Source organism: Oncorhynchus tshawytscha, linkage group LG13 (assembly GCF_018296145.1).
Source record: "Oncorhynchus tshawytscha isolate Ot180627B linkage group LG13, Otsh_v2.0, whole genome shotgun sequence".
In the NCBI taxonomy this organism is placed as follows: Eukaryota; Metazoa; Chordata; class Actinopteri; order Salmoniformes; family Salmonidae; genus Oncorhynchus; species Oncorhynchus tshawytscha.
In genome coordinates, this window is record NC_056441.1 from 43191756 (window position 1) to 43207857 (window position 16102).

The 16102-nt window shown below is 43.9% G+C and overlaps 1 protein-coding gene across 3 annotated transcripts in view; it reads right to left on the bottom strand.

Moving 5' to 3' along the window:
• LOC112266645 (regulation of nuclear pre-mRNA domain-containing protein 2) overlaps positions 1-16102 on the bottom strand; it is a 61741-nt gene that overhangs the window by 15560 nt on the left and 30079 nt on the right. For 2 of the 3 annotated variants that reach the window (XR_002955974.2, XR_002955973.2), the window contains exons 3-10: positions 14961-15109; positions 14721-14773; positions 14319-14445; positions 13839-14014; positions 13311-13659; positions 12951-13175; positions 10981-11160; positions 3567-5778 (exon numbers count right to left, since the gene is read on the bottom strand). Coding sequence is in view for 1 of the 3 variants with exons in the window: in XM_024444310.2 (XP_024300078.1) it covers positions 3899-5778; positions 10981-11160; positions 12951-13175; positions 13311-13659; positions 13839-14014; positions 14319-14445; positions 14721-14773; positions 14961-15109 (3139 nt within the window). In the remaining 2 variants the exon portion in view is untranslated. Of the gene's footprint in view, positions 1-2830; positions 5779-10980; positions 11161-12950; positions 13176-13310; positions 13660-13838; positions 14015-14318; positions 14446-14720; positions 14774-14960; positions 15110-16102 lie in introns of those variants that run through there. The other variant, XM_024444310.2, reaches the window with a different exon arrangement.

Below are 16102 nucleotides of genomic sequence, written 5' to 3' on the forward strand. Positions count from 1 at the left end.
GTAAAGAATCACATAGAGAATGTTTTATATTAAAGTCAAGGTCAAGGCCAGAATTTGATCAAAACAGCACTGCATTTAATTTAAACTACAACATTTATCAAAGCTCATCTTTTTAGTAAAGAATAATATACACTACATGTCCACAAGTTTGTGGACACCCCTTCAAATTAGTGGATTAGGCTATTTCAACCATACCGGTTGCTGACAGGTGTATAACATCGAGCACACAGCTATGCAATCTCCATAAACAAACATTGGTAGTAAAATGGCCCGTACTGAAGAGCTCGGTGACTTTCAAAGTGACAGCGTCATAGGATCACAACCTTTCCAGCAAGTGAGTTTGTCAGATTTCTGTCCTTCTGGAGCTGCCCCGGTCAACTGTAAGTGCTGTTATTGTGAAGTGGAAACGTCTAGGAGCAACACCGGCCCAGTTGTGAAGTGGTAGGACACACAAGCTCACAGAACGGGACTGCCGAATGCTGAAGCACGTAAAAATAGTCTGTCCTCGGTTTCAACACTCACTACCGAGTTCCAAATTGCCTCTGGAAGCAACATCAGCACAATAACTGTTCGTCGGGAGCTTCATGAAATGGGTTTCCATGGCCGAGCAGACACACACAAGCCTAATATCACCATGCACAATGCAAGCGTCGGCTGGAGTGGTGTAAACCTTGCCGCAATTTGACTCTGGAGAAGTGGAAACACGTTCTCTGTAGTGATGAAACACGCTTCATCTGGCAGTCCGGCGGACAAATCTGGGTTTGGCAGATACCAGAAGAACACTACCTGCCCGAATGCATAGTGGCAAATGTAAAGGTTGGTAGATAAGGCATAATGGTCTGTGGCTGTTTTTCATGGTTCGGGCTAGGCCCCTTAGTTTCAGTGAAGGGAAATCTTAAGGCTACAGCATACAATAACATTCTAGACAATTCTGTGCTTCCAACTTTGTGTTAACAGTTTGGGGCATCCCCTTTCCTGTTTCAGCATGACAATGTCCCCATGCACAAAGCAAGGTCCATACAGAAATGGTTTGTCAAGATCGGTGTGGAAGAACGTGACTGGCCTGCACAGAGCCCTGACCTCAACCCCATCTAACAGCTTAGGGATGAATTGGAACGCAGACTACGAGCCAGGCCTAATCGCCAACGATTAGTGAGGTCAGTGTCCGACCTCACTAATGCTCGTGGCTGAATGGAAGTCCCGCAGCAATGTTCCAACATCTAGAGGAAAGCCTTCCCAGAAGAGTGGAGGCTGTTATAGCAGCAAGGGGGGGGACAAACTCCATATTAATGCCTGTGACTTTGAAATTAGATGTTTGACGTCCACATACTTTTGGTCATGTAGTGTATGACCCCATGCCGAAAGGTACAGGTTTTCTACAACTGAATGTCGAAAGTATTTTCATGGAAGCATAGTGATGCAGGCTACGGTGATAGACATCTCTAATTGTGTGCACTGGCAGCAAAAACATTGACCTAAGGCCGGAGACAGTCTAGTCCTAATGTTTAGGTAACCTTAAATGGAGGTCCTTCACTAACCACTCATTATTTAACATACCCTATCAACAGCAGATCCAGATGTTTTTGCATGAGCTTTTGCTGTCTAAATTGATCGACAGACCATTCAATTCAATTTAACCTGGGGCAATATGTATCAAGAATCTCAAAGGATCAGGTCAACTGTCCATGAAATCGTATTTATTGTAATCGAAATTGCAAAACTGATCCTAAATCCGCATTCCTATTCTGAGACGCTTTAGGAATAAGGCCCCTGATCTAAAAGCCCATCAACCTGTCAATCTAACCAATCATGTAAATAATGTACTTTATTGCTTGTTGTTTTATATCTTAGTTACAGGTCAGTGGAGGTTTGCACTGTCGTCCCGGAATACTTTGTGTTTCAAAACCATTTTATATCAGGCACCAGCGGGCTATGACCCCCCCCCCATGAAAACTAGCAGTTGAGAATATCAGTCATCTAACCATCTAACGAAAACGGTTGGCAACATCGTATGAATCTGTGCCGATATTCATAAAGCTTCTCAGAGTATGAGTGCTGAAAACTGATCCTCGATCAGCACTCCTACTCAAACGCTCTATGAATAGAGGCCCTAGTCTGAAATAACAAGGTCCTGCATGCAGAATAAATTACTTTCAAAAACATGCCAGGTCTGACAAAAGTTTCCTAATCAAGTTTAATTCTTTGGTGTTTACTGTTGAAATGCAATGATATGCCTCTAATACACTTGCTAAGTCTTGTGTCGTAAGATGTAGGCCCAGAGTGTTTCTAAGCTGACCTACAAGGTATGACCTTGTTGGCTGAACTAATATATGGTCACGAGCTAATTAACTCTAAGTAAATTAATTATGTAGCACGTTGCATGGCAACAGATGCGATTCACTTAGGCTATTGCTTCCTGCAGTACAACAGACGAGAAAGCACTTACATTTCTCTGTTCGACTTCTGTTTAGTGCATGGGCATCAGGGTTGGGGTCAATTAGAATTTTAGTCAGTGAATCCAGGAAATTACTTGAATATTAAATCCCTAAATAGATAAATACCATCTCCCTTTGAACTTATTGAGAAGTCATTGAAAATAGCTTCTCAATAATGCCATTTAAAAAAAAATTGTATTATTGAATTGGAACTTCAGTTTACATCTTTGAATTGACTGCCTTAAATTCAAATTGACCAAAGCCTGATGGGCATTTAACGTTATTGTGGAAGAGGTGACGATGGGAAAGAATCGTGGTGGAAGAAGAATAGGCAAACATGACTCAGGCAGCTGTGAGAGGCATTTCCGCAGGCTGAGAAAGAAAGAAACCTTCCATTGCGGTTTTCAAAATCAGGTTTTTATTAAAGTCGGTACAAGTAAAAGGTAGCTGAAGGCAGAACGTTTCTTGATCCAATTCCAAAATGAACTTCTTTTCTTCTTCGTTGTTTAGGGGCAAAGAAAAATACCATCCCCCTCCCACCCCTAAGCCTTGTTTTATTCTAATATTACCTCTGTGCTGGCGTCATCTTTCTCTGAGAAATGAGAGAAGTGATGACACAGCCAGTAAAAGGTTCAATCTTTCGCACTGAACAAAGTGTTGCTTAACCAATATAACATTCAAAATCATAACATTTATGGAATTTATCATCAGTTTCCCCCCAGCTACACAAACGGATACTGTAGAAGGAAATAACGTAATATTAAGTTCAGATTCTCTTTGCGTCCACGTACATAAAATGTAGCGTAAACAAAAAGAGACCACGTAGTAGAGATTATCCTGATTGACGGGATCATGGCTAGGTCTTTTCAATGGGAAAACGGGGCTCTACTTTTCATTGAAAAATGACAAGAGAAACGACGCTTAGGCCTACTTTGCAAAAGAATAACGTCTTAAAATGCAGTTTAAATAATGAACAGTAGTAGTCTTGGATTTAGCTCACTCACGCTAACGCATGCACACAAGCATATTGCACGCTTAGCACTAATTCAGGGGGGGAAGATGAATAACAGACTTAACGTTTTATATTTGAACAAATATGAGAACAAAAATCAAACTGAATTATATATCCACCTCTTATTTTCTTCTATTCCGCTGTGTCTCCGTTGTTCAGGCCGAACTCTCCATTCCCTCTTCCTCCAGATCCACGTCTTCACTCATCCTCTCCTCGATTCCTTTAGATCCTCCCAATTTACTCCTCCTCCAATTGTACTCATATATTCCCCTCTTCCTCTCAGGCCTCTTAAACCAAGAAGGGGAGCAGAGAAAAGTACACCTCAATTCTTCTGCTTCTTCCCAACTCATCTCTCCTCCTCTTCTAGCCTCGATGTGTCGCGCCCCCTGCCACAATGACATTCCGGTAGCCTAAGCACTGTAATTTGATGTCACCCCAGTCAGTTGACAAGTCAGAAGCGCGGAGGTAGGTGTGGTCTTTTGGGAGGAAAGAACGGACCACCTGGTCCCCCTCTGGGGTGTCCCCCGAAAGGAGGCCCTGGCCGTTTCCCCCTGAGCATGGGCCCACAGAGGGTTGGGCGTGGGGGACCCCACGGGAGGCCTCTCAGGTGTGGCTGGTGAACTGGGTGGAGAGGACGGTGTGGAGGATGGGGAGGCAGGGGCATGTGGTCAGGGTGGTGCAGGTCCATGTGAGGGTGAAGGGGGGGTCTGTGACCATATGGAGGGGAAGGGCTGCGTGGAGGGTAGTTATAGTAGTAAGGGTCTTCTGAGGGAGAGAGGGGGGGAGTGAGGCGCTCTCTGACTCTATAAGGATAATGGGGATCGTCTACAGGTAGATGGTGGAAATCGTCTGGGTGATAATAGTGATTATCTGGGTGACGATGGAGGTCGTGGGGGTGCTGACGGAAGTTGTCAAGGTGATGCAGGTCGTCAGGCTGACGGCGTAGATCGTTGGGGTGGCGGCGGAGGTCGTCAGTGTGACAAGGGAAATTGTCAGGGTGATGACGGGGGTCATCGGCATGGCGATGAAGGTCATCTGGGTGATAGGGTTGGCCCTCAGGGTGGAAAGCAGATTTGTGCTGGTGATCACTGATAATCACTGGACCGCCCAATGCACTGACGCCCGCCCTGTCATCCTCCATCTCAGGGTTTGGTGAGGGTTGCTCCACAGGCACCATCACCCCTCGCACAATGACAGACGCGGGCGAGCTCTGGTAGTCCTGTGGTGGGGCTGGTATTCCAGGGAAGGGCGGTGGAGGCAGCTGGGGAATGGGGGGCAGAGGGCTGGTGAGGAAGCTTGAGGGGTTGGCCCCCTGTTGGGAAAGCAGAGTTTGAGGATCCTTTGTTTGGTAGGGCTGCGTCTGCCCCTCCCCCTGGTATGCATACCGTCCTGACATGGGGTTTTTGCCATCTCCTGCCCCTGATGCAGCCATGTTGTGGTTGTTAGGATGCAGGGCCCGTCCCTCTGGGTAGGGATTACCATACCATCCTCCTTCACTCACACTGGGTTTTGGTCCTGCCGGAGGCCCTCCTGGTGTGTTACTGGGTAACCCCTCCCCGAGGGTTGGGGCTGACACCTGTGTCGTGATGGGCTGGTAATGGGCCAACCCAGACTCTCTGAGGGAAGGACCTATTCCATGCATCTCTTCATTCCCTCCATAAGGCAACTGGTGGTACCCCTGCCCATTCGGAGCACCTGGTTGTGGTCCTATGTGGACATGAGGGTTGTTGGGATCCTGCCAGGCTTGGTTGTGGTAGGCAGTTGGAGACTGAGACAGGCTGCCATCTGGTTGTTTAGGAACTCCCCCAGAAGAGACCTGACCTTGCTTGGCTAGGAAGGGCTCTGCTCCTCCTGGTGTGTCCAAGAACTCATCCAGGGTGGGGGTGCCTCCTCCGGCCTCGTCCCGGACCGGGGTGCCCTCTAGGGTCTCTGTACCCGCTAAGGGGCTGATGTCGCTGCCTCCCGCTTGCATGGTCTCGCTAGTCAAGCCCAGGTTAAAGGCATTAAAGCCAGGGTTACCCTGCAGGAAGCTGTGGATCTTGGACTCCAGGCTGGAAGCAGAGGGCTTTTCTTCCTTCTCTTGCTCAAGGACCAGCCCTCTGTGAGGGCCGATGTCTTGAGGCTGTGAGGGCTGGGTAAGGGATGCTGCCTGAAGGACGGTGGTGGTATTCCCCACTGTAGGGGCTGATGGGGTTGGTTCGAGCGTAGAGGAGGTGAGAGGAAGGCATCGAGAGGGTACTGTAGGGGTGGAGGCGGAGGGAGGGAGCTTGCCTGTACTGGGGGAGTATGAGGAGAGGTTTCCCGTTGGGCTGTTCAGAAGAGTGGAGAGGCCTACGAGGGAGTGGGAAAAAAGGAGAGAAAAGGAAATGTGTTAAAATACATGACAACTATGAATGGCAACCTCAATTGTACGAATCTGAACGATTCAGTACAATAAGTGATAACAGAGTAGAGATCTATACTCTCCGTCTGTCACCATTTTTGCTACTCAATTAGCAATATTCTGTCAATTAGAAACAATGTTTTTTTCACCCTCGAAATCAGTGTTTGTCTCGTACCCGTATGCGGGTTGAAAATAATAAGCACCTAAATTTGGAATGTAGTGGCTGTACAGTAACATGCCATACATTACGTCAGAGCTCTGGCTCAGCGCTTCACAGTGCTGTATCAGTTTTACATTTACATTTTAGTAATTAAGCAGATGCTCTTATCCAGAGGGACTTACAGTAGGAGTGCCTACATTTATCATACTATTTCATACCGGTCCCCTGTGGGAATCAAACCCGCAACCCTCATGCTCTACCAACAGAGCCACATGGGACCACTATGAGGGACAGCCGTTCTGAACTTGAGCACCGCGCGACAAGAAGTTGCCCCCAGTCCACCTGGGAATTGGGCAACTTTTGCGAATGAGGGAAATGCTGTGAAATAAGACGACTCAATGTATTTTGAAAGATGAGATGTTGAGTATTACAATAAATATCGCTTTGATGTCATACAACAAGCCAAACACCTGAGTCCAAATGTGCACTTCACGTTTCCATATCATAAAACTAATGTCATACAGTGTCAATGTTTATAATCACTATATTTTATGTTGTTTCAAGATGACATGGCATCATACTCTGGGTTGTCCTGAAGAGAATGAGCCTGGCACCCGCACCTGAATGAACTCATAACTCCTTTCTTTGCGCACCAAAATTACAATCTGGTTCTCTGAATTTATGACTAAGCAAAAACAGGTTTAGACATTTTAGTAAATCCATAAAAAATGTACTTAAATATCACATTTACATAAGTATTCAGACTTTACTCAGTACTTTGTTGAAGCACCTTTGGCTGCGATTACAGCCTCGAGTCTTCTTGGGTATGACGCTACAAGCTTGGCACACCTGTATTTGGAGAGTCTCTCCCTTTCTTCTCTGTAGTTCCTCTCAAGCTCTGTTGGTTGGGATGGGGAGCGTCGCTGCACAGATATTTTCAGGTCTCTCCAGAGATGTTCGATCGAGTTCAAGTCCGGGCTCTGGCTTCGCCCCAGTCTGAGGTCCTGAGGGCTGTGGAGCAGGTTTTCATCAAGGATCTCTCTTTACTTTGCTCTGTTAATCTTTCCCTTGATCCTGACTAGTCTCCCAGTCCCTGCCACTGAAAACAATCCCCACAGTATGATGCTGCCATCGCCATGCTTCACCATACAGTTGGTGCCAGGTTTCCTCCAGATGTGGCGCTTGGCATTCAGACCAAAGAGTTTAATCTTAGTTTCATCAGACCAGAGAATATTTTCTCCTGGTCTGAGAGTCCTTTAGGTGCCTGTTGGCAAACTCCAAGTGGGTTGTCATGTGCCTTTTACTGAGGAGTGGGTTGCATCTGGCCACTACCATAAAGGCCTGATTGGTGGAGTGCTGCAGAGATTGTTGTCCTTCTGGAAGATTCTCCCATCTCCACAGAGGAACTCTGGAGCTCTTTCAGAGTAAACATCAGGTTCTTGGTCACCTCCCTGACCAAGGCCCTTCTCCCCCGATTGCTCAGTTTGGCTTGGGCGGCCAGCTCTAGGAAGAGTCTTGGTGGTTCCAAACTTCTTCCATTTAAGAATGATGGAGGCCACTGTGTTCTTGGAGACCTTCAATGCTGCAGAAATGTTTTGGTACCCAGATCTGTGCCTCGGAGCTGTACGGACAATTCCTTCGACCTCATTCCTTCGACCTCAACAGTGAGACCTTATATAGACAGGTGGACTCCCATCAAGTTGTAGAAACATCTCAAAGATGATCAATGGAAACAGGATGCACCTGAACTCAATTTCGAGTCTCATAGCAAAGGATCTGAATACTTATGTAAATAAGGTATCGGTTTTTCATTATAAAAAATAAATACTTTTGCACACAAAAAAAAACTGTTTTTGCTTTGTCATTATGGGGTATCGTGTGTAGATTGATGTCATTATGGGGTACTGTGTGTGTGTGTGTGTGTGTTTGAAGATGGGTGAGAGAAAAAATATATATTTAATCAATTTTAGAATTAGGCTGTAACATACCAACATGTGGAAAAAGTCAAGCGGTCTGAATACTTTCCAAATGCACTGTATATTGAAAAACTGAGTTTTGTTGGATTTGTTGAAAGAACACTTGGTCCATGAGCCCTTTATGGAGTGGCCACTTTACAGTGCCTTATGAAAGTATTCATTACACTTGACTTATTCCACATTTTGTTATGTTATAGCCTGAATTCAAATGGATTAAATATATGTTTTTTCTCTCACCCATCTACACACACACACAAAATACCCCATAATGACAAAGTGTAAACACGTTTAGACATTTTTGCAAATGTATATAAAATGAAATACAGAAATATAACAATTTATTTCAAGTATTCACACCCCTGAGACAATACATGTTAGAATCACCTTTGGCAGCAATTACAGCCGAGAGTCTTTCTGGGTAAGTCCCAAAGGGCTTTGCACACCAGGATTGTACAATATTTGCACATAATCTTTACAATTCTTCAACTCCAGTGTATATTTCCGCTGAAATGTGAATTTGTTTTGCAGTGTGTTGGAAAGCAGACAACCAGGTATCCTTCTTTTCTTGTGCTTAGCTCTATTCCGTTTATTTTTATCACCCAAAAAAACTCCCTTGCCAATTACAAGCATACCCCCATAACATGATGCAGCCACCACCATGCTTGAAAATATGAAGGGGGCCTCCCGAGTGGTGCAGTGGTCTAAGGCACTGCATCGCAGTGCCAGCTGTGCCACTAGCGATGCTGGTTCGAGTCCAGGCTCTGTCGCAGCCAGCCGCGACCGGGAGACCCATGGGGCGGCACACAATTGGCCCAACGTCGTCCGGGTTAGGGGAAGGTTTGGCCGGCAGGGATGTTCTTGTCCCATCGCGCAACTGGCGACTCCTGTGGAGGGCCAGGTGCAGTGCACGCTGACACGATCACCAGGTGTACAGTGTTTCCTCCGACACATTGGTGCGGCTGGCTTCCGGGTTAAGCGGGCTTGTGTCAAGAAGCAGTGCTTGGCTGAGTTGCGTTTCAGGGAACGCACAGCTCTCGGGAGTCACAGCAATGGACAAGACTAACTACCAATTGGATACCACGAAATTGGAGAGAAAAAGGGATTCAAAATATATATAAAAAATAAAGAAAATATGAAGAGTGGTTCTCAGTGATGTGTTGGATTTGCTCCAAACATAACGCTTTGTATTCAGGACCAAATGTCAATTTCTTTGCAGTTTTACTTTAGTGCTTTATTGCAAACAGGATGCATGTTTTGGAATATTTGTATTCTATTATCACTCTGTCATTTAGGTTAGTATTGTGGAGTAACTACAATGTTGTTGATCCATCCTCAGTGTTCTATCACAGCCATTAAATTCTGTAACTGTTTTAAAGTCTGTCACGTTCGATGTATGGAGGAGACCAAGGCGCAGCGTGATATGAATACATATTATTTTAATGAAGACGAAGAAACACTTAAACTACAAAACGACCGTGAAGCTAAATATAGTGCTGACACAGGCAACTAACACATAGACAATGACCCACGAAATAACCCAAGGAATATGGCTGCCTAAATATGGTTCCCAATCAGAGACAACGATAAACAGCTGCCTCTAAATTGAGAACCAATCTAGGCAACCATAGACATATAAATACCTAGACTAGTGAAAACCCATAGACTTACAAAAAGACAATACAAAAACACATATATCACCCTTGCCACACCCTAACCTAACCAAAATAATAAAGAAAACAAAGCAAACTAAGGTCAGGGTGTGACAAAGTCACCATTGGCCCCATGGTGAAATCCCTGAGCGGTTTCCTTCTTCTCCAGGGACTGAGTTAGGAAGGACGCCTGAATCTTTGTAGTGACTGGGTGTATTGATACACCATCAAAGTGTAATTAATAACTTCACCATGCTCAAAGGAATATTCAATGTCTACTTTTGTTGTACCCATCTACCAATAGGTGCCCTTCTTTGCAAGGCATTGGGAAACTTCCCTGTGGTTGAATACACTTTTTAATTCACTGCTCGACGGAGGGACCTTACAGATAATTGTATGTGTGGGGTAGAGAGATGAGGTAGTCATAAAAAATCATGTTAAACACTATTACTGCACACAGAGTGAGTTCATGCAACTCATTGTGACTTGTTAAGCACAATTTTACTCCTTAATTTATTTGGGCTTTCCAAAACAAAGGGGTTGAATACCTATTAACACAAGATATTTCAGCTTTTCATTTTGAATTCATTTGTAAACATCTCTAAAAACATAATTCCACTTTGACTTCATGTGTTAGTGTGTGTAGGCCAGTGACACAAAATCTCAATTGAATCCATTTTAAATTCAGGCGGTGACTTAACAAAATGTGGAAAAAGTCAAGTGGTCTGAATACTTTCTGAAGGCACTGTAGAGGTGCAGGAACTCAAGCAGTAGACAATGTGAGGTGCTGATACTTAGTTCTATGACCTGCCCAAGTTAAGCACCGAGTCTGCCACTGTTTTAGGCTAAATTAGAATTGAGGTGATGCACACTTACTTGTATCCCATCTGCCACTTATTATTTAAAAAAAAATACCATTCAAAACCCATTTGCAAGCATCTTGTGTCCCACAGCGAACTTTTTTGTAACGTGATTCACTATGAAACATGACAGATGTGCCAGACAGATGCATACTCTGGTAATAGACAGTAGCAGCAGACTCTATAGTCTGCAGAGCACTACTAGTTTCCAGGCACATTTTTAGTTACTTAAGAAATACTGCACCAAACACCTTAGCTAGATGTAAAAGTCCAAATGTTTTACTGATTTATTTCTTCTGACTGTTTTGAGGAAGTGGTAGGCTAGTTTGTTGCTACGGTGTCTCAAGAGCTACAAACATCAGTAACTGCCAGGGTATGATAACACACTCACATCAAACCACACCCTCAAGACTGAAATCATGTTTTTCTTCATGAGCAACAGAAAAACATGGGGGATCGATGAGTTCAGTCGCTCTTTGACATTTGCTCTACCCCAGTTTCTCACCATGTCGCCCGCTGGCCTGCTCCTGGGTTTTGGACAGTGCACTGAGGAGCGCCTCGGGAGTCATGTCCACTTTGGATAGAACGCTGGCCAGAGGGCTGGCTACCTGGGGGGCTACTGGGGCAGGAGGGGTGGTCTTGGCTGGAGAGGAGGGGCAGACCAAAGAAGCACCTGGACTCATTCCTGGAGAGGGAGGAAAATACAGATTTTAATTTTGCAATTGGCCATTTATTATCCTCTCACGGGGTAGTGGAATATGTATTGTCGATGATCACCGTGACGGAACCTTGTTAATGACCAGCAGACTGAATAGTTGGTAAATGCTCTAAAAACTGGCTTCTCAGTTACACTGACTTCACAAGATGTTGTGATGTCAAATGCTGTTTAACAATGTAATAGTAATGTAATAGAATGTTATGGTTGTCACAATCAACAGGATGTTTTGAGGATGTAACAGTAGCTAAAGGAACAATACTAGGCTACAAGTGACATAAGAATAACAGCGTCGATTCTGAATTGAACTGTGAATTTAATTATAATTCAATTATTGTATTACATTTTAATTGACCACACCCCACAGAAAACACTATTTGAATTAAAGGAAATTGAATGTAATTAAATGAAATTCAAATAGGTAACGGCTATTTATACTGAACACAAATATAAAACGCAACATGCAACAATTTCAAAGATTTTGCTTGAGTTACAGTTCATATAAGCAAATCATTCAATTTAAATTCTTTAGGCCCTAATCTATGGATTTCACATGACTGGGCAGGGAGTGCAGACATGGGAGGGCATGGGCCCACCCACTGGGGAGCTAGGCCCAGCCAATGAGTATGAGTCTGGGATCTTTTATTTCAGCTCATTTTTGTTCAATCTTTTGTTCAATCTTTTTGTATCCAAATCCGGCTTTAAACTTCTTCACAACAGTATCTCGGACCTGCCTGGTGTGTTCCTTGTTCTTCATGATGCTCTCTGCGCTTTTAACGGACCTCTGAGACTATCACAGTGCAGGAGCATTTATACGGAGACTTGATTACACACAGGTGGATTGTATTTATCATCATTAGTCAATTAGGTCAACATTGGATCATTCAGAGATCCTCACTGAACTTCTGGAGAGAGTTTGCTGCACTGAAAGTAAAGGGGCTGAATAATTTTGCACGCCCAATTTTTCAGTTTTTGATTTGTTAAAAAAGTTTGAAATATCCAATAAATGTCGTTCCACTTCATGACTGTGTCCCACTTGTTGATTCTTCACAAAAAAATACAGTTTTATATCTTTATGTTTGAAGCCTGAAATGTGGCAAAAGGTCGCAAAGTTCAAGGGGGCCGAATACTTTCGCAAGGCAATGTAAAATGGCTATTATTTATCTGTACATACATCACTATACATAATGTATGGTAGCCAATACTATGTTTAACACATGGTTGAACCATTTCATTTTTAACTCATTCCCCTAAAACAAGAAATATTCTAAGATAATTTTGTAGGTTGTCTTCAATAATTTATATTTCATTTACATGTTATTAAATTATTTCCCCAGTTGGCATTATATCAAATCAAACACACCAGAACAACCTAACATATCATGACAAAAGCACACAAAAATACTGTTCGACATCTATGAGTTATAATCAAGCTAATATTTGAAATGGTATCTATTTTTTAAAGAATTAACTGACAGATGCTTTTGGTAAAATATTTGTCAAAGGAATGAGACTTTCACTTCAAAGTAAATTAAACTTTAATAAAATTATATTTTTAATTCAAATTAAACAAAATTCTGCTTCTGAAATGTTAATTCAAAGGTTGAATTGACCCCAACCTTGGACTGCAAAATCAGAATAACAGTGTTGATGATGTAATGGTGCGTATGATGTGCCATCAGAATAACTGTGCCGTTGATGCAATAGTGGCTGCCTGCATGTAGTGCCTTTATGATGTTACAATAACTGAAGTTTCTCACCTGGTTTCTTCATGACAGATGTGATGCTGCTGAGGATAGAGCTAATTTTACCCAGGTCTACATTGGCGAGGTTGCCTGATAGGTTGGTTATAGGGGTCACTGGGATCATGAGAGCTGGGAAAGGTGTGGCCTGTGGGACAGGCTTTGCCTCTGTGGCCAGCGGTGTGACAACAGGCACAGGAATGGGGTCTGGAGATGGGACGGGACTTTCAACTCGCTCCTCAACTGTGAAAACAGAGGAAACAAGTTGCAATACAATCTAGTCTTATAGCTATAATGAGGCACATAAAAGTAATACATCCTGTCCCTTAACACCCTGCGCCCAATCCCTGCTCTGCATCACCTGCCATTCCCCCTCACCTATGATACCGACGCTCTCTGCCTCTTCCTCATCCGAAAGCTCCATGTCCTCCACATCGCGGTTGTCTGACTCCCCAACGGTGAAGCCCTGCTTTGGGGAGCCACCGGGGGAGGACAGGGGGCTGGGTGCTTCCCCCAGAGTGATTTCCGCCTCATCATCCATGGCCAGGCCATCCAAGTCAAATTCTGGGTCGGCCAGACCACGGAAGGGGGACTCTGAGCCATTGGGGGACGGGGCGTCCATCGAGGGCGAGGGGAGGGGCGACTCATCCAGGTCTGGTAAGGTGGCCTTGAGGCTGTCCAGCTTACGCTTGAGGTGGGACACCCGGTTGGCAAACGTCTTGTAGGCCTTAAATGGAAGGTTTTTTAAAAACACTCAGACTCAAACACATGGCCAATTATTTTTTACAAATCTATGCAACTCAAGTCTTACTACTAAAGCCCACCACTAAAACCAAAGAGAACCGCTTTCAACCTTTCACAACAGATGCAAAGGCATTACGGACACCATCTAGTTCAGCTACTCACATTGGCGACTATCTTGACCTCCTTATACTGCATCTCGTAGAAAATGTCTGCGTTGCCAAGAGCATTCAACAGAGGGGACCCTCCTTTGATCTGCCGGTCAAGGAAGGCCACAAACTCCTTTAGCTTCGCACTGCCATCCTCAAAGTCCTTGGAGTGCCTCTTTCCCCCTGCCTTATCTGAAGGGGTGGTTGGTTTGGAGAGAGAAATAATAAAGACTTGGTCAGGCTAAAAACAAGCCTCATCTCCTCCTAGGTCAGAGGGGCCAGACAGGGGTCAAGGTCTTTTCTTTCTGAGTAGTAAGAGATGCCTCGTGTCTTTTCCAGTTCCTGTGCCAATGCTCATTGACAACATTACAGGAGGATGTGGGCCCTGGTCAAAAGTTGCACTGTTTAGGGAATAAGGTGCAATTTGGGACACAGACAGGGCCAATGCTCATGGACGACTTTGCAGGAGGTTCTGTGTCAGCCTAAACCTTGTTACCTTTCAGTCTCTTGAGGTCCTTGGTGCTGCAGACGTCCACCCTCATGGCTGCCAGCTGTTTCTCCTTTAGCGCCACTTCCTCCACAGAGCTGTGGTACTTAGAGAGATGATCGATGAATGCCTGGGGCTGCATGACAGGACACCGTCAGAGAGCCAAACCACAGGACATGGCAATAGTTAAGGTCAAGTTCAACTCAACATACTAGCTTTGTAGTACAAGCATTTACTTGAAGTATTTACAGTTCTCATAGTATAGTAGTTACAGTTCATTTGGTATGATTTGGTCATTTCTTGAGAGGATATGCAGTAAAAAAAATTCAGAATATACAATTGAGATTTAAAAAAAGAAGCCAAACAGAGCAGAACATAGAATATATCCTATAGTGGGTAGTGGACACTTACAACAAATTCAGCTACAATCTTAGATTGAAGAGCAGCTTTAGGGTTGACTGGAGCTGAAATTACATAACTTTGTCATGGACATTTCTTAACACAACACACAAGCATTTGAACAGAACAGCTAAAATGCCACACAATTAAAAGTGAAGTACAACAATAAACATGATGCCTCATTATCTTGACATTTGTACAATTTCGAAAGACACTCTGCTGGTGGTACATGGTTAGAACTGATTCACTCACCTTTAGGTGTTTCTAAAGCAGCAGGTGACTCCTCTTTGACCAGACTGGCCCTCAGCTCAGCTATGAGCTCCTCTTTGTACACACTCCTCTCCTCCCAGATGGATAATATCCTGTCCACTGACTTCATCACCTTAGAGTCTCCCACATTACTGCAGGACAGGAGACAGAAAAGTTCATCACTGACATGGCAATGATGTGTAAAGTGATATAGTAGCCCTGATGAGAAGATCAAACTCTCCTTATTTCAACCACAATGAGGTACCGGGTCGGAACGCCCTTTGCCTCCAGAACACCCCGATTTCTTTGGGTGTGGATTCTACAAGGTGTCAGAAACATTCCACAGGGATGTTGGTCCATGCTGACACGATGACATCACGCAGTTGCTGCAGATTGAGAGAATGGCGATTGATGCCGTTTTACAGGCTCCTAACCAATTGTGGTATTTGTTTATAATTAATGTGCGTTTTTTTGTACCTTTTGTTTTACATTAACATACGGTGGCAAAAACATTATGACCGAAAAGCGCTTCTGGACATCAGAACAGCGATTACTCAACTTGAATTGGACGAAGATTTTTCTTTAATGAATCGGAGCCTAAAGTTTTACGGCTCCTAAGCAAACAAGAGAACGCACACCCAGAAGCGTCTCTCCTCGTGGCCGGGGCCTTTAATGCAGGAAAACTTACATCCATTTTACCTCATTTTTACCAGTATGTCACATGTGCAACAAGAAGGAAAATCATATTTTGTACACATGACTCTTCCATGGTGCTGTAAAATTTGTGAATGGTGTCTCTTGTATAATACAGTAAATTCTATACATTATCTTATACTGGATTAAGAGTACAACTGTAATTGCATTAGTTATGCTCCAACATCCCATCAATCTTGTGACAACATCAGTTCTTTTTAAGTCTTGGTTCCAATAGAAAAATATATAATCTAAGAGATTGTCAGTAGGATATGCTCTCTGCAAGGTTTTGCATATCTTATCTATCATATGAACATCCTTTTCTGACTCAACCTCAAGGTTGTTCAAAATTGCTTTTTAATTCTGTCACATGGAAATGTATTTCCTGTTACCAAGTCATTTACAGTTCATTTACAGACTTCAGTTTTCCATGTGGCTAAATTTCTAGGTGT